Genomic DNA, 25,487 nt, shown 5'->3' on the forward strand with positions numbered 1-25,487 from the left:
ATCCAGTTTTTCCTCATTCGTGTAGCTGCAGGGGGCATGGTTTCTTAATAGCCTGAGATTTTCTCAAGTCTATAAGCTGGAAAAAAACCCACTAACCTCTACAATTTGGACTAGTATTGTAAAAAAACCCCAAACCAACAAAGCAGCAACAAATTCAAAACAAAAAACCAAACCCCACTTCCATCATGTAGAACATGTTAAGCTGAGTCATGCTAAAATGTGCATGGAGGAAAGCATCCCCTACCTCCAGGCTGTGGGTTGACTGGCCTTACACCTGGGCTTGGCATGACAGCTCCTCTTACAGGATTCTGAGCTGGTGGTGCAGGAAGAGTGGTACAGACCACTTGATGGTTAGCAGGGGATCTTAGTATAGGAAGCTTTGCAGCAGCTTGAGTCACTGGCCGATGAGTTACATTCACTGTTGTCGGTGCTGGAAAAAGACAGACAGACCACAACCTAGAATGGAACTCCATGACATTAAGCTGATATGCCTATTCCAGAATACACATCTCCTATGGAAAACTCACTCATCCGAGCTATGCAAAGTAAAAACGGTGTCGGAAATTCTATCTGCTTTTGATAATGCAAGAGAAGTGAAAATAGCAAACAGTAATTTTAATCCGAAATAACAATACCTATATACAAATTCCCCCTCCCCAAGAAAAACTCCTGAATGTAAGCACAGCTGTGGAGAATACAAAACCCACCAGAGTCTATAAAACAGATCAGTCATAAGACAATTCCAATGCCAACTAAACTTCAACAATTATCAACAGAAGACCGTAAAATAATAATAAAAAAGAGGATCTATGTTTCTTTATGCTAGAAAAAATAAATAAATAAATAAATAAGTAAAATCACACTGCCGACAAAATAACACTTAACTGGGGATGGAACTTCAGTGTCAGCCTTGCCACTCACTCTGCCAAAAGCAGGTGGGCAGAACTAGGAGTGATGTTGCTAATGTTTATTTTTCCCCCGTAACTTAAATAATACAACTGCTACAGGTTTCTTTTCCTTCACTTTTACAAACAACACTATATTTAAAAATTTCCATGATGATCCTTAGCAGAATTTCCTCCTTTCCATGGAATTTGATCCTGAATTCTTTTCAAGCCAACTGGACTATCTTTCCCTTTAATTTCATCAGTTTAAAAAAAAAAAAAGTTTTGGAAACTGTCTAGAATGGAAGATTAAAAAGTGACTCAAACATTCTGAATATTCATCCGAAGAGATCACCACAATGTAGAACATACAAAAGTCTAGTTTAAGAAAAAAGCAGTCACTGCATTCATGTAATGACGTAAAATGAAGTTACCTGTAGGTAATACATGTATGGTGGTCTGGGAAGGTCCACTTGTTGGCACACCTGTCTGCTGCACAGGGTTTGGCTGCAAAGGCTGCAAGGGTCGAGCCAAGGGCTGGGTGGATATGCTCAATCCTGTAACAGGTGTCTGGTTCTGCTTCTTCCCATCTGTTTAAAAAAAAAAAAAAAAAAAAAGAAGAAGTTATAGACAGTAGGAAGCAGAAATTAGACCATCACAGAGTTTTAAAATCCACATCCCCCACCCCCATCATTCACAGATTAGCAAAGAATATTTCCTAGCATGACATTTCTTTGATCTTTCATTCTGCAAACAAAACTAGAAAATTCATTCAATTCCCCTCACTTTCATCATCTCAATATTTTCTCTGCCCATACTCCAAAATGTTTCATTCTATCATCATGAAGTCTGTGTATTTCAGCAGAATTTGGAAACTTGAATTTAATGGAACACTATGCCAAAGTCTTTAAAAGTTTCTATTAAAAAAATTATAGCCTAAAACCTTAGAAAGACCTAAACACTGCTGTATTCAATTTGTTTCAAAAAAGTGATAAGAGCTCCCTAAATAAATCTTGTCTACCTTTGATGCTTTCATCCTTTTGTTATTTGCTGATTCTTTCCTTTGTTAAATCTGTTAGCCCTGTTTGTTGCTGTTTTGAATTGTCACGCTATTTTCTTAAAAAAGGGGAATCGCTTTATTATTTACAGAAAACTTTAAAAAGAGAATTTGTTTTCTCACATTAACACCTTCCTCAGCATGACTTACTGACTTGTGAGAAGTGACAAAGTGTCTATATCTGTAGTTTACTACAGCAGCATTTTTTCCTGCTTCAGTTCATTTGTGACAACATAAAAATATTGAGTGCAAGCCTGTATGTAATCAAGCCTGTACACAAGCTGAATAAAGAAAAATTGAGAAGCTTTTGCCTGGATATTTCAGCTAGATTAGAATAGTAGTGGGAAGAGAAGGCACCACCAAAAACTGAAAAAAAACACAGAATAAAAGAGTAGGTTTTAAGGGCACTCATTCAAAAAAAGATTTGCCCTAATAAAATTGTACAGGCAGCAGCCACTAATTTAGTAAAAGAGCACACAATATAATATTCAACATAATTCAACATTATATTGAAGAACACGTTTAGAAACTACCAATTAAATATACTAACTAGATTTCAAAGCATTAAGAACAGGGTTAATGGCAGTGTAGCTCAAACTGTTGGGGTTTTTAGCAGTTGGAGACTATTTTGACGGTCTCACCGAGCCATCTTTAACACCAGGTTGAAGTAGCAGTACCTTTCACAAACTGTTATATGACAAATTAAACACAATTCAAGACCTCAAAAATAAAATACAGTATGAACATATTGTCTTTCTGTAGACTGAAGAGCTGAGCTTCTTCACTGAAGCCATTTGATGAAAATATAATTTCCATTCTTTTTTCAAAGTCTATAAAAGGAGCAGTAAAGGGATACTCATTTTGAAAACAAAAGGTGAGATGTTTCCTGCTCTTTCATCAACTAACAGGTCTTGTAATTAGTTCAAGCATCTTTTATTTTCCATGAGTACAAGAGATTTCCCAGTGTTCAACAAATTATTTGACTCTGAAGAGGTTCCTACAGAGATGCATACACTTATTTACTTTGAATATTTACAGACTGATGCACATTCCAGCTGCCATTGGATAATTTAGGTGATGCAAGTGCATTCTTAGACATGACCTAGAGAAGATGTGCTCATGATTGAACTAATAAAAACCCAGACACACTACTGCTGTAAAAATGTAGTTTGAGTAAAAACGACAGCCCCAAAACTGGGGCTTTTTTTGTTTTGCTTTTGTTTTTGATCTCACGTAGAAGCAAGTCCATTTGTCCCTGGCAAATCAAGGGCCCTGCGGAGATTCTAGTTGCTCGAAACTAGGTCAGGATTGTAACAGCCACAGGAAATGATGAAAGACAACCAACTAGACTTCACTAAATAAATGGAAATGAATAGCAAAGGCTAATTTAGCTATGTAAGTAAAAAAACAGCACGGAAAAATAGGAAGACTGGCTGTGTAGTAAGCACAGGACTAAGGTTGAAAGTAATACAGGAACAGTTCCAATGCTAAATGAACACAGCATCATATTCATTAAAAATGTGGAACTGGAGGAGACAGGGCAATCTGATTTATGGAAATGAGCATAACATGGAAAACATTACTATTGGAGGTGTAAGGAAAACTCCAAATCTAATACACAAAAGGAAAAGAAGAAGAGGGGCTAATTTCCATGCCAGAAAATGGGCCGGCAACACTGCAGTTATAGCAGCAAGGCGTTTTACTCAGCGTATTAATTCTGAAGTGGTATAATGGGATTACAGAACAGAAAACATACCATACGCATGTTCAAGAATAAGACAAAAAAAAATCCAGAAAACTACAGATTTGTTAATCAGATAAAACAGCTTATAAAATAAAAACTTGATTATGTATTTAATATTTTTTTCCTACAAAAAGATAAACGCAAAAAATGTGGAACATGGCTGTTTGAGAGTACACTGGTGTATCTTAGATTACAAATCCACTTTAGACTAGGGATAGGTACCAGCTAAATCTATTAATTGTTTTATTATTTTTATGAAATAATTTGATGCAATAGCCTACACAAATATTTAATAAAAAGGATGCTAAAAGGATGCGCAAGTATTGCAAGATACTTACAGACAGAAAAGTATCTAGATTACTCTTTTGATAAAAGGATGACAACAATTGTCCTGATCAGAAATTAACAACATGGTTTATCAAACGTTACACATTTTCATTAATAATTTTGGAAGGCATGCACTAAATTTAGTTGCTAGTGTACTAAACTGGAAGATGCTGCCAGTGTGGAGGTGGACCAAAATATCACACAGGAACAAACCTAAGACTTGAGAACTAGAAAAAAAGATGATAGTAGAGTGCGCAACATCAGCCATTTAGTAATTGATAAGAACTACTATTAATGTGGGAAATAATATGCAGGGCAGTGAAGATGATCAAGAAAACTGGCATATTTTTTTGATTACAGAATGGCTGTGCTTTGCTTGTCTGAAAAGGTAAAGAAGAGAGGAAATGCAAATCTAGGCTCTGTTGGATGACTGTTTCCACAGTGCGATGGTAATACTTTCCTTCCAACAGGAAGCACTACTTGAAAGCAAACTACTATATACAAACAAGGGCTTGGAAGTTAGAGACACATGCTTCTGTGTTAATAGAGGAGTGGGGTTTCAAAAACCAACAGTGTTGAAGGATGGCTACTCTGTTTTGTAGGAGTACTGTGTCCAAACCCAGTGGCTCAAGCACATGATTGGAAGTTCTAGTCGCTATGACACTAAAAAAACTTTCTGAATTTACCCCCAAAACCAACAAAACAAAAATACCCCACCCTCAAAACATGATTAGCCCTCAAAAATAACGCACAGGGTTTTGTCTATCTACCATGACCAAAGACTGGGCTTGATGACAGTCAATACAGGTCTGCTCTTCCATGACCCAATACAGAAACTCTGATTTCATTTTAATAACCTCACAAAACAAAACACCTAAAAATTACATAGTTCTTAACCTAAAGTGTAAGTCTAATTTACCCTATATGCATACTTTGGTATACAGTATTACAGATATTGACTTTAATTATTGATCCAAATGGAAACTTTATTAGAAAAAGGAAGGGATAGAGAGCAGATCACACAAACAAGTTTAAAAACCTCCCACAATGTTAAAATTTATTCTCAACCCAAATTTTCAGTAATTCCAACCAACAAGGACACACATCATAGTTGTATACTATCAAAACAGTGTAACTTTGTTTCCTAGTTATACCAGGAGAGAGTAAAGGTAAGCACATGATAGACACCTCTCTCCAGATATTAATCTATTTAAATACCTTATATAAGTAACAGAATTAGGTTTACTTACTTTGCAGGTGACAGTGCTTTAAACAAAATCGGTGTTCCCAAGAACACTACATAAGTGTTGCTCTTCTATTTGAATTAGTACTGAACTGGTATTCCAGCATACTGCAGAAAGCACCGTAATACTGAAGGTACTTTCTATCCTGAAGTTGCGTACCATTAAATCTACAAGAAAATAAAACTTTTTCCACATTTGCTGTAAACAAAATGCAGTGGAAAAAGTATTTGGCCAAAGGTATATACATGCATATGATTATGCAAAAGCTGTCAGAAAGGTACTCTTCCTCTTTTTAACCTGAATGTTATTATCAGAACATGTGAATTATTTCCCAAGAAACTTGCTCAAAATCCTAGAGATGTGTTTTTCACTGCATGGTGAAACTCAAGCTTTTATTCAGATTTTAGTCCATACATTTCTACAGCCTATATGGAAAATACCGACTCCTCTAAACATAAACTAATCTGCAAGCCTGCATACTATCAGTGAGAGTCTGGCTTCTGCTTTGCAGTGAAGAGACACAGAGGATCTAACCCAGCCTGCAGGAACCCCGTGAGCCTTCTTAATGGAAGGATGATTTTCTAAAACCTGACAATTAAAGGGAAAGAATCTCAGAATATCTCACAGGAGAAAATTATAAGACATGGGCTCAAGCCCCAAAAAAGAAACTGAGAAAGAATTATATTGTAATGTAGCTACAACTCTGCCGTGAAGCATTCTTGTAGCTTCACATGCAACCATGGTGTTGATTTTTTATGGTAACTGCGAGATGAAGATATAACTCATGCAATCAGGAGGGAAAAACTCTCTGAAAAATGTTACTTTTGACAGAAAAAGATTAGCTGAAATACAGTACAATACTGTGACATGCTACTTTAAAATATACCATAAATCCATTTAGATCTGTTGGTGTCTTTTACAGAATATTAAATAGGACTGGGTAGCTTAACCTTACCTGACAGAGTTCAACAGCCCAATTGAAACCATCTTTTTTACCTTTTGGGAACTAATCCTCAGAGGAGATGACAGTGGTAAAAACTTGATTCCCTATGCTATTCTGACATTCTGCTAAGCAATTCACAGAATCATCAAAATCCTGGCTGGAATGAAATATTACTTGCTCAACTACCCTTGCAGCTAGCAAAATCTTTTTTCACCTACCTTGAGAAGAGCCATCATCCTCTTCATCCAGTGTAAGATCAATGACACCTCCTGACTCACTTCCTGTGACCTTCCCACTCTGAAAAACAAAACTCCTTCATTTTGCAAAAGCAAATCCAGGGAACACAGCCGGAAAAAGGATATGAATTGAATATTGAGAAGGAGAGGTCTCAGAATTGATGCACTTATTAGAAATAAACTGATTAAAGGAGCAGGAGGAGGAAATTTCAGACAAATTTCCCAGGACTTGAAAAACTGGTAATAACCAAGTGATTGTATTGTGGAATCAAATATTAAAGTATTTTTAGCTTTGTAAGAAGTAAAAAAATCTGATGACCAGTAACATATTGATATTTTACAGGTAAATAAATATTTGGTGTTATAGACTATCTTTCAATTATGACTCTTAACTTTTTAATCCCATTGTAATCTGTGCTTTCCTCTATAGTAGCATAACCTTTTGACAGAACAATCACCAGGACAATACCTTATCATGAGACAGCCTGGCCTATGTGCCTATAAAGAAGCTGACTTCAGAGTAAGAAAAAGGGAAAGCTACAATGGAACCTGTAATGCTTATAAAATGTCATCAAAACCCATCAGAAAACTCCAATTGTATCCAGCTTTTAAAAGTAATTTCATTACTGTATTTCCATCCATTATCACAAATTTTAGCATTCTATTATTCTACCTATGAAGGCATTTGTAACCATCTCTTTAGAGTGGATAAAAGGATATTTTAAGCTATTGTGAAGGCTAAATGCTATAAAAAAACCCCTATAGGGCCATCAAAAAAGATTTATTTTATAGATTACTTGCCATTCCTTGGCTATTAAGACTGGAGGGACCACCAGCATTTTCCTTTAGGTGACAGAAAAAAACATTGGGGGAGGTCCTATGTATTTCTGGGTTTAAAAACACACTTTCTAGAAAAAAATCTTGAATGATGTCAGTTTCTAGTTCCTTAAACTTGCTGCAAAAATTATGGATTTTTTTTTGTTTGTTTTTTAGAAAAGATGATAGTTTATTGTTGGACTGAATGGCTACTGATTTATGGATTAGAGTAAACCAGATTCTTTAGGGCAGATAAAAGGTTAGGAAAGCAACATAATTATCAAAGTCTCTGAACAATTAACATGGAAAAAAGCGTAAGAGTTATCAACCCCACATGGCCTGTACAAATGCCGATCCTAGGAAGATTAGAGATTTTTCTTGGTGGTTGGATGGGGACAGATGCAAAAAGCCTAAGCATTGAGATTATCTGCTCTATGACTTTTAATTTGGGTAAAACTAAGCCTTTAAGGAGATCCTAAAGACAATTCTCATACAAGAAAGGCTTTGAGGAGACGGAAAAGAGGCATTGTATGATTACTAAATGCAAACAAAAGCTGTGTCCAAATTATCAGTCACAGAATTTGGAGTGCCTGACATGACTGATCTCTTAATTACGCATTACAACCTGATTTCTTCTTGCCTTAAGTTCTGATGCTGCCACTGATGAAATTCTGCTAATAACCTACATGATACACAAGAAATATCTAACAACTTTTTACAGGTGATAGAACAGACCTCTATAGGAACTCATATCTTTGCTATAGATAAACATCTTTCAGATTTATTAATCATGGAATTCTTCTGTTGAGTGATTTTTATTTCAAAGACTTTCCAGTTTCAGTTTTCTTAGTATGATAAGCTGATTTGCCCGCTTGAAGCTTAAGATAAAAGGCACATTCAAATAATCAATGATTACTTGATTAGCATAAAGTCAAGAGGAATTTCATTACAACTTGATCATCTTCCCAGTCAACAATGTGTATTTTGAACCATGGCACTCTCTGCCAGGAGAAAACAGATTGAAAAATGGAGGGGGAGACTTTTTCCTTTCAATTCTTCCTCTGCAAGGAAATCTAAATCCTTAGAAAAATACTCTCTATGAGAGCTGTTTTGAAGCCCTACTTAACCATGCCAGTCGAGAAAGTTCTTTGAATTGCCAAGTCAGCAAGTGTCACTGCATGCATTTATTTTTTTTTTGTGTGTGTGTGTCTGGAACGCCAAAATCTTGAGTTAAACAGGCAACTATTAAATGATAAATCCAATCAACTGACAAGGTCTCATACATGCACTTGTCAGGAGGAAAGACCTTCCTGTAGTTAGCTACACTATTCAAGGTTTTCTACTAAACAACCCTGGTAGTAATCTTCTCAACAGATACTATCCATAAGTAGATAGGTTCCTTCCACAACACACACTAGAAGTTGCAAATGCTTGGTGGTATATGCCCCAGTCCTGGTTCCAGGGCATAGACTCCAGCTACTCCAAGACAACACTGTATTCCACACACACCACACCCTGAAGTCCTGATTCCCCAGCCTCCCCAACTAGATTTCCCTAGTTCACTGACAATGCATCTCCCTTGAATGAAATTTAGGGGTACAGGAAAATCTTAAGGAAACCTAAAACACTGAAAATGCTGCATGTTGCATTTTCTACCTAGGGGGGGTATGGTGTAGGCAAGGTATGCCTACACAGAATGGAGTGCTAATGATGCCTGCCATAGAGGTCTGGATTTTGACTATTCAGAGCATCCTCCTACGTTCAAGAGGAGGAGCAGTATCCTGTAGGTGTTGGCACACAGTTTTCAGACACTTGTAGGTATCTCAAAACGAGGAAAGAAAAGGAGATTCAGGAAAAACTGGGTATCAGGTATTAGAAGACTGGTCCACACTACTGTCTCACAGTGAAATTACGCATTGCCATAATCTGAGAGAGCAGCTTTATCACCCTATCCCAGATGTCTCTGGCGTGTTGTCACTTACCACCTGAATGGTTAATACCTACAAATGGAATAATCCCTGCCAAAAGAAAGTAATAAACAGTTTTCAGAAAATCCTGTGCACAATCAATCAATAAAATACTCCTTTTGAGTATCATGACTATTTTACTCAGAAGTTATTTCAGGGAAATTTTTGTTGCTACAAGGACTTGTGAAAACTCCAGTTTACCACAGAGCTATGTTTGAGGGAAGGCTAGAGAGAAACAATTGATATTGCTTCTGTGAAAAGAAGGGAATGGGATTCTGAGGAGGAGACTGCCATGTCACATATCAGAAGAGGAGATTCAGACATGCTGCTCTGAGCAAAATTAGAAACCAGCTTGAGAAGGCTTGCAGACCTGATGCAGGCAAAAGGAAGCCTAACACCGGACTTTTAGTCATGTATGCACCACCTTCATATTTATATCAAAAACTGAAATAAGATAACAAGTATTTCAGCTCCTAATATTATATTTCAGCAAGTATTTGGTCAGAAACTGGTAGCACAGAAAGTGAAGTCAGAACATTCTGGACTGCTATCAGTTTTCAGCTTTCTCCAAACCCAGGACACCAAGAACCTGAATCTGCTTCAGCTGATCTCTGCAGAAGAGCACAGATGCAGATGATGCAATCGTTAACACCTTTTCATCAGCACAGTCACACTAGTGAAATACTTAAAACCATTTAATGAGAACCCAAACCATATGCCTGGTGCTTTAGTTCACATATTGCCTAGCAAGCGTGAATAACAGAAGAAACAGCGACCTTAGAATATCAAGTGAACTGGAAGAGAAGCAAAATAACCACAGTAATACAAAGTGATCTCTATCTATTTAAAGATCACAGTTGCAAGAAAAGCCAAAGCAAACAAAACCACAACCCCAAAACCACCGTTTCATGGTTTGTCAGAACCAGAGCATCAGTTTCGAAACAGAAAGTGGCACATAAATCTGTTTACAACTGCATCTGGGTAGTTTCTAGTCAAAAGGAAAAAAGTTTACATTGACATTAAAAAAATAAAAAAAAAAAAAAGAGTAAACTGCCAAACTCCCTTTTCCATTCTTCTTAACAGCTCATGTATCTTAATATATGCCTTTAAACACCAAGTAAGTGGAAATCCTCCAAAATACTGTGGTTCACACTGCCATTTTGGACCTGTTTTATCCATAGGTGATGTGGTAACTTTGTACAACCCGGAAGTAGCAACACGATGAACTGAACCATCCAGTTAACCACAATTATATCTGAGCTGCCTGAGTTTAAATCTTTTCCCTTTACCCCTTTAATTCCTTCCCCCATCCCTGGAAGGAGGCAAGGTGAGTGAGTGGCTGCATGGTATTGGCTGCTGCTAACTGTATCAAACCATGACAAGGAGAAACAAAGGTGAAAAAAGGAAGCAGAAGGAAGAAAAAACAAAGCAGGGGAAAAGAGAATTACAAGCCAAGCAGCAGCTGAGCATGCACCATCCTACTGTAATGCTACTCTGCTATTTTCATTCAGTGTTGTGCATTTTTCCTGAAATCACCAGCCAACGAGAAGACACTTCACATTTACCACCTTGATCTGTTTTGAAAAGTATGTTCTTTAAAGAAAATCTTGCCAAATTGTAGGCCTTCTGCCCCAGCTTCTTCAGTTTGCAAAGTCACGTCCACACCCACCACATTTACCAATATATAACTATCCCTGGCCTCTGTTTGCATGCCAAATACCTCAGACAAGTGTCTAACTTGGCAAGTATGAAGGAAAAGTATTTTCATGCCAAGCACATAACTTGTGAAAGCAGCAGAAGAGGGGCAAAATGAAAAGAGTAAATCCTCATCCCTTTCAAATATCTGAGGGAAACCTGCTAAGTCCAGAAACAAAGGCTAAGTCATAACCTCCTTTAAACACCACTTAATCAGTTAAGTGTAAACTGCTTTATAGTGCATATAGAAGATAAAATAATGAAAAGTATGTACAAAATGAATGCAACTATTAGATTTGTGCATTTTTACAACTTAGAAATATACCAATTGCTAGTATTAACTTGTTTTCTACTACCTGCAAAACTTTTGCTGAAAAGTGATCTATAGTACTGATTCTTCCATAAAAGAAAAACCCTGAAAATCTGAAAAATTCTGGATTTTTTTTTACCATGAAAACTACTAGAAACAGATTTTGTTTTTACTTCTTACATAAAATCTCTTTTCATATTACAGTCATTATGCTTCAAGTCAGGGTATTCTACAAAAGATTGGTAAAAATGACCTATATTCAGAATGTAATGCATTTTCCACTGCATATACTATGACAACGTAATGTCAGCTTTCTTCCAATCCCAACCGCAAAAGTCTGTTTAACAATTAAAGAAAGCACTGAGAAATAGATGTACTGACAAATAAGATATATTATAGAAATCTTAAGAGGAAGTATAATAGAAAGAGTTCTTAGAGGTAATACAAATCTTGGAACTTGTTAAAAATGCATAAATACAGTGAACAGTCACTTGAATCTGACGTCACAATTTAAGATTTGCTATAAAACCAATGTAAATGCCTTATAATTAAGAACTTTCTTCCTTCTTTTGGAAGACTGTTATTATATCCCATATCATTGACTGCGATATCTAATTATTAACCTACACATTAGTCAATAGTGAATTAATAAAGGGAAATCAGAAATGAATCAGCCTCGCAATAAAATGAAGTGCTGTCTCTGGTGTTGAAGTGATTCTGAAGCCATTTCCTCATCTGCCTCTGGAAAATCAGACACTGAGACAGGCTTCTGTGTTATGTGCTACGCTCCATTCTTCCACGTGCTGAGACCATTTTGTACTACTGTAAAATACACTGTAGCGAGAGAAAGAATATCACCTTGGTTTTTGCTATCCAGCAACTTTTTCAGATCAACACTGCTGCAAATTTATAATTTGTAATTTTGAAAAGAAAGAGAAAGAAAAAAGGGGGGAGGGGAGGAGCTATTCTAATTCCCTGAAGAAAACAAATACAAGGAAGGAGACTGAATTTAAAGGTCAAAGCACATATGGTAGACTTGATGTTGAGAAAAGGAGCTATCTCCCACCACAGCTACAGTTGTGAAATTTAACACAGAAGGAAGCAGTTAGAACGTCACAGCATATATATGTCAATGGCAAACTACTGAAGAAAACTGGGAAAGAAATCTCCAAAACTCAAACTGAACAGCAATTGTTACCTGTTACATTGTTTTATATAATAGCACACATACACTCGCCAACATACACATGTATTGTACCACTTGAAAAATCAAAAGGTAAAAGTTGGTATTTTGAAGGAAGTTCTTAATATGTACTTCTGTATTCATACACGATATGTATGATTAAAAAAAAGGTTTTGGTATTATATAACGCCACGGTTCACCTCATCCCATAGCGAGCTATTTGTTGTAATGCCACCTGCTTTTCATAAAGGAATATTTCAGTATGTAAAAGTGAAAAATAAAGAGAAAAAAATGCAACAACAAAAATACAGTGCAAAATAAAAATTAATTCCAGGGTAGCAAAAATTACATGTGGCACACTGACGCAGTGCAGACAATTTCATTATTAACAGTTTCTACAGTAATAAACCAGAAAGAATTCTGGGGGTTGTAAAACAGACAATCCATGAAGCATCACACCACCACAACAATACATGACGCACCAAGGCGTTATATAATAGCAAAATCAATCTTAAATTATGGGGAACAATGTTAAAGATATGTTCTGTCAACGGGGTGTGTGTGGGGAGGGTGGCGATACTGTGTTTGTATGCATAACTGTATTACATTTTTAGTCATCCATATACAAAACTACAGATTTCAAGCACAGTCTAAGCAGCTGTGGAAATTATTTAATACATTTTTTGAGCATATTCAGTCTCTAGCTGCTTCAATGTCAGACTTATCACTCCTTAACAATTATTTTTTCCAATGCAGTAACTCCCACAAAACTGCAGTAATTATTCCAGCTTTGCAAAGCTGTCATGAAAATTTATTTGACCAGGTACCAAATGTATCTGTCATCTCTTACCAAGATAAAAATGAAAACAATAATGCAATAAAGTCAGCATTTCACTGGGATCACAGTTTGCACAAACAAAATTTCACAGGGCTGCAATACATGTTTTGATAGTGTGTGGTTGCATGCTTGTACAATACTCAAACACTATTAACAGACATTTTACGTATTGCATTTACAAGATTGCTGTGTTCCCCTTACCCTTCATCAGTACTGTGCAACACTTCCTACAGACCAAGAACAATGCAAGCATGGAAAAAATGAATAACCAGTCTTAGTAACCGTTATGTATTATATACCCTCTCATTTTTTGGTGCAAAAAGTATATGTTGGCTCTGCTACCCCTATTAATAAGAATCACAAATCAAGAAGGCTGTCCTGAGACTGGTTGTCAGAAATGCTGTTTTTAGGCACAAGCAATCATAATTCCAACTAAAAGCCATAAAGGAATACTTGACGCAACGCTTAAAGTATTTCTCTACTGCTGTGATTTTGTTTTTCCTTAATCAAACACTTAAAAGGGTATATAATAAACACATAGATGCATGCATGCAAACACACATCTCTTTACTGGTTCTTCCTCTTTTAAGGTGAAACCATCTACCTTGCTTCCCCAAAGCCCACTGACAGTTTCCCAACAGTATTATGTGGGATGGCCATCTTGGATGATGGAAGATAATCTTATTAATCAGTAAATACAATTTATTTGTAGTACTTTTTAGATTAGTTTAATGCAGCTTTTAAAATACAAGTATATTTACTTATTGAAAGCTGCTCTCATTTAACGGGGTGGTTTAGGTAACACAGACAGATACGGTCTCAGGGAAAGACAAATCACTTTAAAAAATGAATTAAAACCATCATCTGAAAAATTCCCAGCAGGACATCATGTAGCTGAACTGTGTGGCTGTTTTAAGAAACGAAATTCAAGTGAATCCATTCTTGTATGACTTTTAAACTGTCCTCTCGCTAACATCTTTATAATTTAGATTTCTAATTAGTCTCAGGTAAAGGTTCCACCTCACAGATAGGAGCTAGTTACACTTTAAACAGCACAAACATAACCCCAGCATCAGAGACAAAAATCAAGTATACCATTTTACATATACAATTATGCATGTTTATTGTCAGTGACAAAACCATGAAATGCAAGGAAACATATTAATCAATAATGCTTCAATATAGAATTAATAGCTGCTTCTAAACTGTAAGCTTTTTCTACTTTGTTCACATTGTTTCCCAACAGACATTCACAAAGCTTGTTACACATTGCAAAATAAAGGGATAAAAGTTATAAATGTACTTTATTAACATTTCACCACATGAATTTCCAATAGTCAGTGAAATAGCTCAAATGAAACTGTAGTTCAACCAAACAAATCAAGGCATGTCAGAAACAATGGGAAATGGATAGGACACTGGTGGATTTTTTTTTTTTTTTTAAAACCTGATATTATCTGAAAAGGTGAAATGGACAGGTGGAATTTAGACTGAAAAAAGATTTACTCCGTAAGACGATAAGGTGCACCTGCAGTGGAGAACAGGAAAGAAAAGACTATTCACCCGACCTGGTGTTTTAATAAACATAACGTAATCATTCTTGAACAGATTGCCTTTATGCCAGCCATTTTTAACACATCCAACCCCATTCAAATTTGTTCACTCTTGTTTTATGCCACAATGTAATAAAAGCTGCTTTCATAGATTCCCTCAGTATATCATAGCTATATTTATATATTATATATAATATAGATAAATCCTGTATCTATAACTGGGATTCATAATAAAATACTTAAAAACCATTCTAAAGATTAGCTATATAATTAAAAAAATGCCTTTGCCTCTGTAACAATAATATTTACACCAATACATTCAAAGTGCTTGTCACGTCTTCAAAAATGCAATTTTAGGACCTGAGGCACTGGAATGGTCATTGGTAAAGTGACTGGGACTGAATAACAATCCTTAAATTTCTGTGTAGGCTGTAAAAAGTTGAAGTTGAGAGACTAACACAAACACAGTTAAGATGCCCCCTCCCACATCCCTGTGGCCATTCCTTTTGGAACAAGAAGCAGAGGATGGCTGAAAAAAAGTCACACAGAAAAATCGTATGTCCAAGCTGCTTACTGAAAGCTTTGACTAAACAGTATGCAACTACTGAGCAGCTGTATAAGTTCAGGATAATGAAAAAGAGATGCACCATACTAAAAACACAACAAAGCCAACAACACATTCAATTTCAAATCATCCTTCCAATGCCTTCAGGTATTTGACATTGCGCACAGTGAAGCTCCTCAGGGGGCACAGAGAAAGTGCATATAGTGTAGAACATTTACCTTCTAGATCTCCCACACTGTAGATCAATCACAGTAGCTTACATACTGTAGGATACTGTGTCAACTTCATAAAAATGAAAAGTGATTAGGATACTCCATGAAGTAACAGAGATTTCCACACTTATCAGGAAAAACAAAACACAAGTTCTAGATTCACAGCACCACTACCAAAGCTTCATTATGAAAATGAGATGCAAAACTAAATATATGGATGCATTATATAAGGTTCCAGTCATTCTCCACTGATTTCAGAGTCATCTCCATTAATTAATGGAGAATTAATCAATGACATGGCAGCCATTATTTAAAAAATTAAGTTTAGTTGACTTGGTTAAATCTAAGTGCTGCTTTTTGCAACTGGAATGTTCTTATTTTAGGAAAAGATATAATTAGAAAATTCAAGAGTGATAGATGATAAATTTCTTTCATGTTTGCTATATTCAGATTTTTAAAAGTGAATTTTAAATTATGACCAACAGTTTTGCATTAAGTTTAGAGCCAAAGTCTAAATTTAAGTTTAGATAGACAAACTGTATTTAACCTGTTGGTTCACTAACATGCTTCACCTATAATGGAAATATAATGTAAAGAAAAAAAACAACACCAAAACCCCTCAGAATTCAGTTATCCTGCTCTTTAAGGTTCTCTGCTGATACCACCACCGAGGAGTCCAATTCAAGTCCATTTTGACAGAATTCATGATGTTCATACAGCATAACCTGTATTGCAATAATTGGGATTGACTTAAAATTTTCTCTCACAACTAAAAAAAAGACCCCCTGCTCCCCATATTACTGTACATGTAGCCAAAGTTGACGTTACAAAAGCAGCAAAACATTCTGTTTGCCTAGTTCTGCTTTTCTAGAACTAAAATACATGCAGGAAAGACTTGTTTAACACTTTGGGTGGGGTTGGGGAACAGGAGAAACATTTTTCAATTCTGGAAGGCCAGAAATATGTTGTATTCATTAGAATTAATTTAAATATTAGCAGAAAGCTTAGTGAACACATACTCTAGTTCTTGGGAAAAAATAATACTTCCAGCCCAGGAAGTATATAAAAACCAGCAATGGCTTTTCCCATTTTAAAAATAAAAATTCTCCCATACACAAACAAAAAGCTAGTAATACTGCAGTCAGTAGGTTTGAAGTATCAGGTTCAAACTGAAGGTAGGTGCCAACAGAATCAGAATTTAACAAATAAGAAACAAAAATATCCAATTATGAGCCAACAGAATGAAAATCAAGGTAGAAGCCAAATGATAATTAAAAAGAATCAGAGATATGCCCACATTGGCCAAAAGAGTCCCTTCTGCAATTTAAATCACCAACTAGGTTTGTGTTAAAGAATGAAATAATCAGCAATATTCTGTTACAGTAAGTTAACTACATGCTGTTAGAACCAGAGCAGGGCAGGCGGTCAGTATGACCACAGTATGCAGCAAGGGGGAACAAAAAAGGATCATCTCCTGGCAACATACTTTTCTTGTTTCTGCAGGATAAATGTTCAATGCCAGTATACTGGAACAAGCAACTACCTGAGACAAAGACAGGAATATATTTTTGGGGAAAAAAAATAATACATACCCACCTTAGTGAAAGTTTAGAGTAAATCTCTTCAAACAAGAAATTAAATTTGCCAGTCTGACTGAATTATGTGTTCTATGACTCCCTAAAAGTTGGAAAACTATGTTATGCTAAAATATACTAGAACAAGGTACTGCACAGTTCTCCTATACTTTGAGAACTGTTTGCCCTTCTTTTTTTCAATTCTTCTTTTCTAGCCATTAGAAAGGATTACTTTCTTTACTATTTCAATTTGATTTACTGTAGGCTTGACAAAATGATAGTTCTGGATCCATGATTTACTTCCTTTAGTCATTGATGCTGTAAGTTAATGCTGCAACTAAGGAAGTGTAGAATTGTGCAGAAGGATTTTTTATATTAACAATTACATCTGATCAACTGGATCAATCACTATAACAGCAGTAAATTAAAGTGACTGCAAAAACAATATGTAAGGTGAATATATCACTTTCAAAACCTTTTAATCTTTAACATGATCCATCAAAAAATGGAACACATTGTGCTGGTCATACACTTTGGAAAATTGATATAGTAAGTATGAATAACCTACCCAAGGCCACAAAGGTAACATTATCAGCCAAGATAAAAACTCCAAAGTTCAGGCATCAAGTCCTCTGTTCAGAGTATAACAAAGTGATAAATCTCATTCAATATTTGAAAACCTTTCCCAGCAAGGAAGTTTTCCACAGAATTAAGAGTTTTGTCAATTTATTATTTTAGCTGGGATTTTTCTCTATTTTGTCCACTGCTGAGCAACATAAACACTTCCAATTAAGTCCTTAGTGTGATAAACTGTTTGTGTGGGCACGTGTGTGTACACACATATACACCATGAATTTCAAAAGGACAAAGCCATTTGTATTTCATTCAGTTAATATATTGGAAACCAGTTTTAATGCTACACTGTTTCTTCTTCCAAGGAGGACATACCATAATTTGTGATTTGATGACCAGTTTTCCATTTTTATTTATAGGAAAATATCTTGATTTGTCAGAATCTCGTGGCATTGAATAGCAGAGACAAACCATGAGTTAGATTCTCAAGTGTGATTCATTAATAATGAACTAGGGCTAGCCATCCTAATTTGTAACTTTTTTTTTCATTAAAAAGCCTTTTAAATTACAATTTAATTTCTCTGAGAAAATTCATGTCCACTATCCTGAGAATTTTGAACCTGTAAAAATCTCCTATGGCAAATGTAATTATAGGATCAATTTACTATACTGAACTAATCTAAAGAAGTTAAAACCAAAAATAATATTTGGATAGGGTTTGGTGGGGAAGAACAGGATGTGTTCTTGTGAATTATACTATACTGACAAAGACTATACTAACTATACTGAAAAGACAATGTGAAATGTAACGGAAGGGGTAGGTGAGAGGAAATACAAAAAACCTCTCATAAGATAAGCACATACAGAGGCAACACTTGAAGTCTAATTATTTGCCATGTAAGCAACAAATCTGTTCTCAAATCTTTTGAAATGTTTTCCCCATTTCATGCACAACTGAAGAGATCCCAATTTTAATATTATTTGTATGAGATAGTGCCTTTAGAGAATAGAATGACTGAAATCTTTGCCAGGAATATTAAATAGGAAAAGGAAAGACCTGCTATACATTTCTCTCTGTATCTCAGAGAGAAAAATCTATTTAGAAGAATGTTTAAAAAAACAAAAGGCACAACCCTCTGGTAGATCCAACAATAATTTGAACAGAGAGAGTGACAATGGTCAAGCAATTCCAGGTGTTTTCATGCATACGTATATAACTGTAGTGTATCTGTGTCTATTTCATTCAACTTCTACTTAATCTGTGCTCTTCAGTAATCCAAGTACTTGATTTGTAAGATGCTACATTAGTGCCAGCAGGCACAAAATGGTATAATAAATATACTCTTCACAAAATATAAAAGCCATGCACTTAGTGAAGAGAGCATTGCTCTTCAGCTAAGTGGAAATCAGTATCTCCCTTTCATTTTTTTAAAAATAGCTCTGCTCAGTCACTTAGAGTCCCAGCTGCCACAGAAAGTCACACAAACTCCAAGCCCTGCTATGTTTAAGTTTCTGTTCCATAGCTCACTTCAGGAGCGCAAACAGGATACTTCTTGCTGAACTAGACCATAAGAAATTGCCTTAGTAGATCAAGTGAAAAAGCAAATCTGATAATTCTTCCATTTTAGCAATTCATTTGAAATCAGTTCCATTACAGAAGCATCAAGTCATTGGTTCTTTTTTTATCACACGCTTTATAAAGACAGGTTCATTACAACAGCGTTGAAGAGCACTGGCAGTTATGTTCCCACTGGCCATGTTCTTGGCGATAAACACCTTGGAAGAACTGTGGTTCAACAAGACAGGGCTTTTGGAATTCAGAGCTGGGTGTCCCTCAGGGACTAAAGTCACAGAATTAGTGCCGGGTGGCACCACAGATTTCTTAGGGAATAAAATTTTGCTTCGTTCTAGAACAGCATGGTTTATAGAAGAGGTGGAGGCACCAGATAATGATTCTTTTATCAGTTCATTTGGGATTTTGCTATATAGGGAACTGGGGGTGTTATTCTCCATTATGTCTGACCAAGCCCTGTAGCGAACTTCTGCAGCTCCCCAGTAGTGTCTAATAGCAGACTCAGAACGATGGCCTGTCACTGCCATTATTTCTCTAGGCCCCAGTCCTGCTTCACACAGTAGCTGGATGGTGGTAGTTCGGAGAGAATGATTGGTATACCGCTGAGAGAGCCTGGCTGCCACACTTATCCTGGGCATCATGGTACCTAAGTAGTTCACACCCATTGGTTCTCTTTTGTACCAGACTGGCTGTTCTTGCATTTGCTGTGGTGTTAGCTTTAAAGGATGCAGGTAAAAGGCAGGGGGCTCTGGAGGCAACTTAGACAAATAAAGCTCCAAGGAGAAAACAGGACAGTTTGGGTCCCCTGGCATATCATACATTTTACCCATTTTATGAGGATCTTCTCCATTTTTTCCTTTGCCAGGATACCTAAACGTAGCATATCGACGCCCGTTCTTGTCCTTCTCAACAACAAAAGCATCTGGAGCCAGATCTCTTAATATTTCCCTCCCTCGTTTGGCAAAATGCAACTGCAAATCAAACCACACCTTGTTGACGAGTGCCAGTGGACTGTGCAATCCCAGCACACCAGATTGTTTAATTTTACGCAAGTCCTCAGCAGCTATAGGAGGATGGTGGCGAGTCTCATCCTTTCCCTGCATCCGCAGCATCTTCAGCACGCTCACAAATACCATGTTTGCACTAGCAAACTCTTTGTCCTTCATTAAGCAAATCTGTCGATTAAAAGGTGGCATTTTGAGATGCCGGTTTAAGCCAGCACGCATTGACTTGTAGCTTGCCACACTGTAGGTATTTCCATCATGATTCCTTATTGTGTAATAAAACTCTCTTAAGATATCATTGAGTTCGCTTACTGGGACCAATTCAAAGCTAGGATTCTTGCCATTTTTGGCCAGCCATTGTTTTAGTAGGTTAGCTGCCCAGCCAGTCTGCTTGTGGGTGTTTTTGATGCTCTTAGCATCCTCTTCCTCTTCCTCCAAGCCAAAGAGGACATCCTTGGGCAAGTTAAAATCCGTCTGTGCTGCTTCTACTGCTTCTTTATTTTCTGATGAAGTCTCTTCCTGTTTCAACTGCTTTTCGAAACAATTGATCAAAGTTGTACCATCAAATATGCCACAGGTATACGGCTCACAGTGAACTACTTTTTGTTCTGAGAGCTGTGAAGTGCGGAGTAATACATAATATTTTGGATTTTACATAACAAAAAGCAGGTGGCATTAACTGGATTTTTCAGATTATATGAAATGTCAATTCCACACCTCACTAGCCAATTAAAATGTATCAGGTCCTTCTTTATTAACCATGGCATTACACATGCTTTAACTGATTTGACTGAAAGCAAACCTAGAAACATACACTATAAAAGAAGACTGAAAACTGGAAAGCATCATGTGTCTTTTATTACCCTCCTCCTTGCTTTTCCTGGTTTCAGGCTCTATCAAAGAAGAAAAATTCCAGAATATGCAACTCATGTTGAAAATTACATCTTAAAACCACACATCTGTCATCCATTCTGGTACTGAATTTCCTACATACCAAGTACTGACAAATGTTTTAATAGCTATAATCCACAGGTATCTTTCAAAAAAGAAGTTCCAAACAACCATTCCTTATGAAATGCATCAATCAAAAGGTAGAGTGAGGCACAGTTTAGACTCTGTAATACTTTGCCAGACTATTTCAGTGACAGGTGAAAACCAGAATCTTGTCCAGTACATTTTCTTATTGCTTTGAAATACAATTCAGATTTAACTGTACCTTGAAACACTATTAAATGTGGAAATTTTGGCTACTGAGTTAATAATTTTATTCCCCTTAATAAAATTATTTCTAGTTAAGAGCAACATAAGTATGAGTTGCTTTGGGAAATACCTATATGCAGAAATAAAATCAATTATGAATAATTTTAAATAGCTTTATTTCAACCTTTACATTTCAAAGCAAGTTCAACAAATCATTGATGAGGAATCCAGAAGTACTACATGTTCTTTATTATTAAGTAGTTATTCCTGAAGAAAGATTATTTTCCTTTCTTTTTTCCTATGACATATAGCAATGAAATATTAGAACCCCAATTCCTATTAACTTCTGGATTAGTGTAGAAATGAGAGAGCTGGAATAATTTATAAAGTATTTGTAGCTTTAAGTTCAAGCCCTTCAGACAAAAACTGGGCAGAGTTTTCTTGTGTGTGGTAGCTCTATTGTATCAGACACATTTTTAGGATGCTCCTGAATTACTAACTCATCTACTTACACAAACACCATGAGAAAACTTCTGAAAAGATTATCAGAAGCTCATGCTCCAAGTAATACTCTGGATCAGAAGAAGAAGAAAAATGCAAATGGATAGACACTAGAAAGGATGGCACAAAAAAGAAACTAAAATTGTTTCATTATGAGCAATAAAGGTACTTTTCTCCTGTGGATTGTAACTTTAGAATTTTATATAGAAATATAATCAACAACCTACCTGTGTTGTTCCCTCAGCAGCTCGCTTGCTTGCAGAAGTATCTGATGGTGGCTTGCTTGTCTGGTTTTCTGAGGGTCAAGAAATTGTTGATTTGCAGTATCCAATCAGTACTAATACTGCTATCCATTATACAAATTTGGAGGCAATATTCAAAATTGATACTAATCATTCAGTATGTGGCACATTTAACATTTTCAGCCCTAATTTTCAATTTTAAGTATTCAAGCTTGACTACTACCATTTTTCAGAGGGAAGAGCAGATACAGAAAAACAAAATGGCACTTTGCAGCCTAGAAGCAATGTAAGTTTCCTTCCTTGAAAGTCTGACAGTGTATTCAAAACATTTTATGAACAATTCCCTTGCCTATCTAAGGACAAAGCGTAACAACTCTCCTACCTCCATATGTAAACTGGCAAGATATTAGACTGAAAAAAATTACATTTATTCAACATTTTGTATGAAGAAATTGACTGAACAAAGGATAGTTAATATATAACTGAGACAAACAGTGCAGGGAGACTGAGCATCTTTATTATCTCAGCCAAACATATATCTACACTAGTAGCTTAAGCAAAAGTTGCTTGAATATTTGATGTAACCATTTCAAACCAAATTCTCCCTTCTCATTTCTTCTCATTTTAACCAGTTTATCAGCAAGAGTGCTGGCCCAAAGCAGCATTTCAATTCTGGTGAGAAAACTACTAGAGTATACACTAAGACTATGTGAACTGCAGAAAATGAGACACATTTTTGGACACCCTTCCTTTAGTCACTGTACCTGATTTCTCACAACCCTTTTTATGTTGCATTAAATCATTATATTAACTTTAGAGCTAAAAATCAATCAATACAAAGCATGTAAGTGTTCAACTCTATGGAAGACATATTTTAACATAGGTAACTTAGGAAAATGAAATAAAACTAGTTCTGATGTCAGTCTCTGCTTGAGTTCATTTTAACATTATAGTGTGCAAATGAGAAACTTGCTATAATTCCAACTCACTTAAAAATCCTCAGGACCTCTTATAAAAAAAAATTTCAAGGTATGTAAAATCAGAAGTGCAGAGAATCATCACAGCATGGCCAAAGATGGAGAGAAAGTATTTTAAAAGAGTTAATCTAGATACTGTATTTGAACATACATTGCATTCAGAGACTTTCTTTCAAATACAATAAATGTACTTCTTTGGAACTAGGTTAGTATTCAGTTGCTTTTTTCCCCCCTTATTTTTTTTACTTTTAAGTGTTGTGAAAATTATGTTAATGATTATACTTTCCTTTCAGTATGTCTTTGCTTAGAAAGGCAGACAGATTATTTTGAGAAGCTGTATATTTAAAATAAATACCAAACCATTAATGGTAGGAGTTTCTGATTTCATGCTAGGAATAATATAAATCAAGCTCTAAATAAAACAAAGTTTACAGAGCCACACTGCTGACTCCTTCCAAGGAGAGATGATTTTCAACAATGGCTGAAACTCATCTATGACAGAGATTATTTTGATCTTGACAATTTCAACAGCAAGGAAACCCAGAAGAACCATCTCCATAAAATGCACTAAACAAGCACATTTCCACAGGAGTGGTGTTCTGTGTTTGGACAACTATTTTCCCTTCCCAGCGTCAACATTCACGCATAACTTACCAACTCTGGGTGCTGTAACAATGGGTGGTTCAACAGGAGCTGGACTGCTAAATGTAGAGAGAGGAATCTTCATCTGTAGGGGGGCTCGACTGCTGGTAGCATTATAAAGTCCTGAAGTACCCACTGTGGGCAAAGAAGTCCTTGTGGCCTGGGCAACAGGATGTGCAGTAGAAACAGCCTGTACTGCTAATGTTGTGCCTATTGACACAGCACTGGCTGAAGAGTTCCTTTGAATACCAGGACTGGGCACAGATGGGTTGTTATTTGGTTTAGTTGGGTTAGCTGATGCCAAAGACACTGTAGTTTTGGTAAGGCTACCAACTGTAGACGAGCTTTGTACAGATATAAATTCAACGTTGCCTGACTGTTGGTTAGTGACCAAAGTCCCTGGGTGGCCTTGCAGGACCTGAGGCTGGGATGACACTGCAACAGGTACATGCAAGATTACAGGCAAAGACTGCAATGAGACAGACACTGACTGAGTGCTGCCACTGGGCACTTGGTTAGTGCCTACAACTGTAGCTGTGTTAGTTGTGGGAAGAACTGTTGTTGTCAAAGAGCTGGTGGAGGTCACCGGAGTCTGAGGCTTCGGATATCCACTGACAACCGTTGGAGGAGTAGCAAAGCTGGAAACTGGCACTAAACAAAACAAACCAAAAAATTTAACTATTTGAACCAAGTGGGAAGTTTCACTGCAACACAACAAATGGAAAGGATTTAAGTGAGAGTCATGAGACACTGGAACAGGTTGTTTGGATAAGTTATGAATGCCCTGTCATTGTAGGTGTTCAAAGTGAGGCTGGATGGGGCTTTGAACAACCTGATCTAGTGAAAGATGTCCTGGCCCATGGCAGCAGGGTTGGAGTAGACGATCTTTAAAGGTCCCTTCCAACCCAAACCATTCTATGATTCTATGAAAAATGTGGTATGTCATTAACTTTTTGCAAAGAAAGGCTACAGATACTCTTGTTCTGTTGTACACTGTCATATTCAATGGCCTAGTTAAAGATACAGTCAATACTGCATTTCTGTTTGAAAGAAGTACATGCAAGTGACAAAAAAATTATGATATGCAGAGAACTATGACACAAACAACTGGTCCTTCAGAAAACACAAGAAAAACTAAGTCTGTTATGACTAATTTTCTTTGTATAGGTAGGACCTTGTATCCAGAAGGCTCTACTGAAAGCAAGTATTAATGTGTCAGAAAAAGTACTCACCTTCATACAACAAAATTTTTAGGATTAAATCTAAAGATCAGAAGCATAATAGACTACAGAAAGCCAGTATATATCCACTATGAGATGATTCTGTGGAAAGTATTCAGTATTCAATATTAGGTAAACTATTTTAAAATAGTGTGTGTGACTACAATGAATGGAATTAATGGGGGTTTTCATTCTACATTCACTATAAAATTCTAATATAAGAATTAATTAGAATTAATTAATTAATTAATTCCCTTTAAGAAATGGGGCTCATGACTTCCTTTAGTTCCCCACTCAACTTGTGCAGCCACTAGTTAGAGGGGAAGACATCAGCATGACATGGCCTGTGAGCCATGTCTTTCACTTCCTGGCAGCTGAGAGAGAGCAAGCTTTGCAGCCATATCCAG

General features: G+C 36.4%; 1 protein-coding gene across 1 annotated transcript in view; it reads right to left on the reverse strand.

Moving 5' to 3' along the window:
* The window catches only part of ATF7IP (activating transcription factor 7 interacting protein), a 45,118-nt gene that overhangs the window by 3,596 nt on the left and 16,035 nt on the right, over positions 1-25,487 (reverse strand). Inside the window, exons 8-13 of the mRNA XM_010074376.1 lie at positions 23,873-24,511; positions 22,227-22,294; positions 6,418-6,496; positions 3,908-3,910; positions 1,319-1,474; positions 245-430 (exon numbers count right to left, since the gene is read on the reverse strand). Coding sequence (XP_010072678.1) covers positions 245-430; positions 1,319-1,474; positions 3,908-3,910; positions 6,418-6,496; positions 22,227-22,294; positions 23,873-24,511 — 1,131 coding nt within the window. The remainder of the gene's footprint in view (positions 1-244; positions 431-1,318; positions 1,475-3,907; positions 3,911-6,417; positions 6,497-22,226; positions 22,295-23,872; positions 24,512-25,487) is intronic.

This window comes from Pterocles gutturalis, unplaced genomic scaffold (genome assembly GCF_000699245.1).
Source record: "Pterocles gutturalis isolate BGI_N339 unplaced genomic scaffold, ASM69924v1 scaffold12802, whole genome shotgun sequence".
Taxonomy (NCBI): domain Eukaryota; kingdom Metazoa; phylum Chordata; class Aves; order Pterocliformes; family Pteroclidae; genus Pterocles; species Pterocles gutturalis.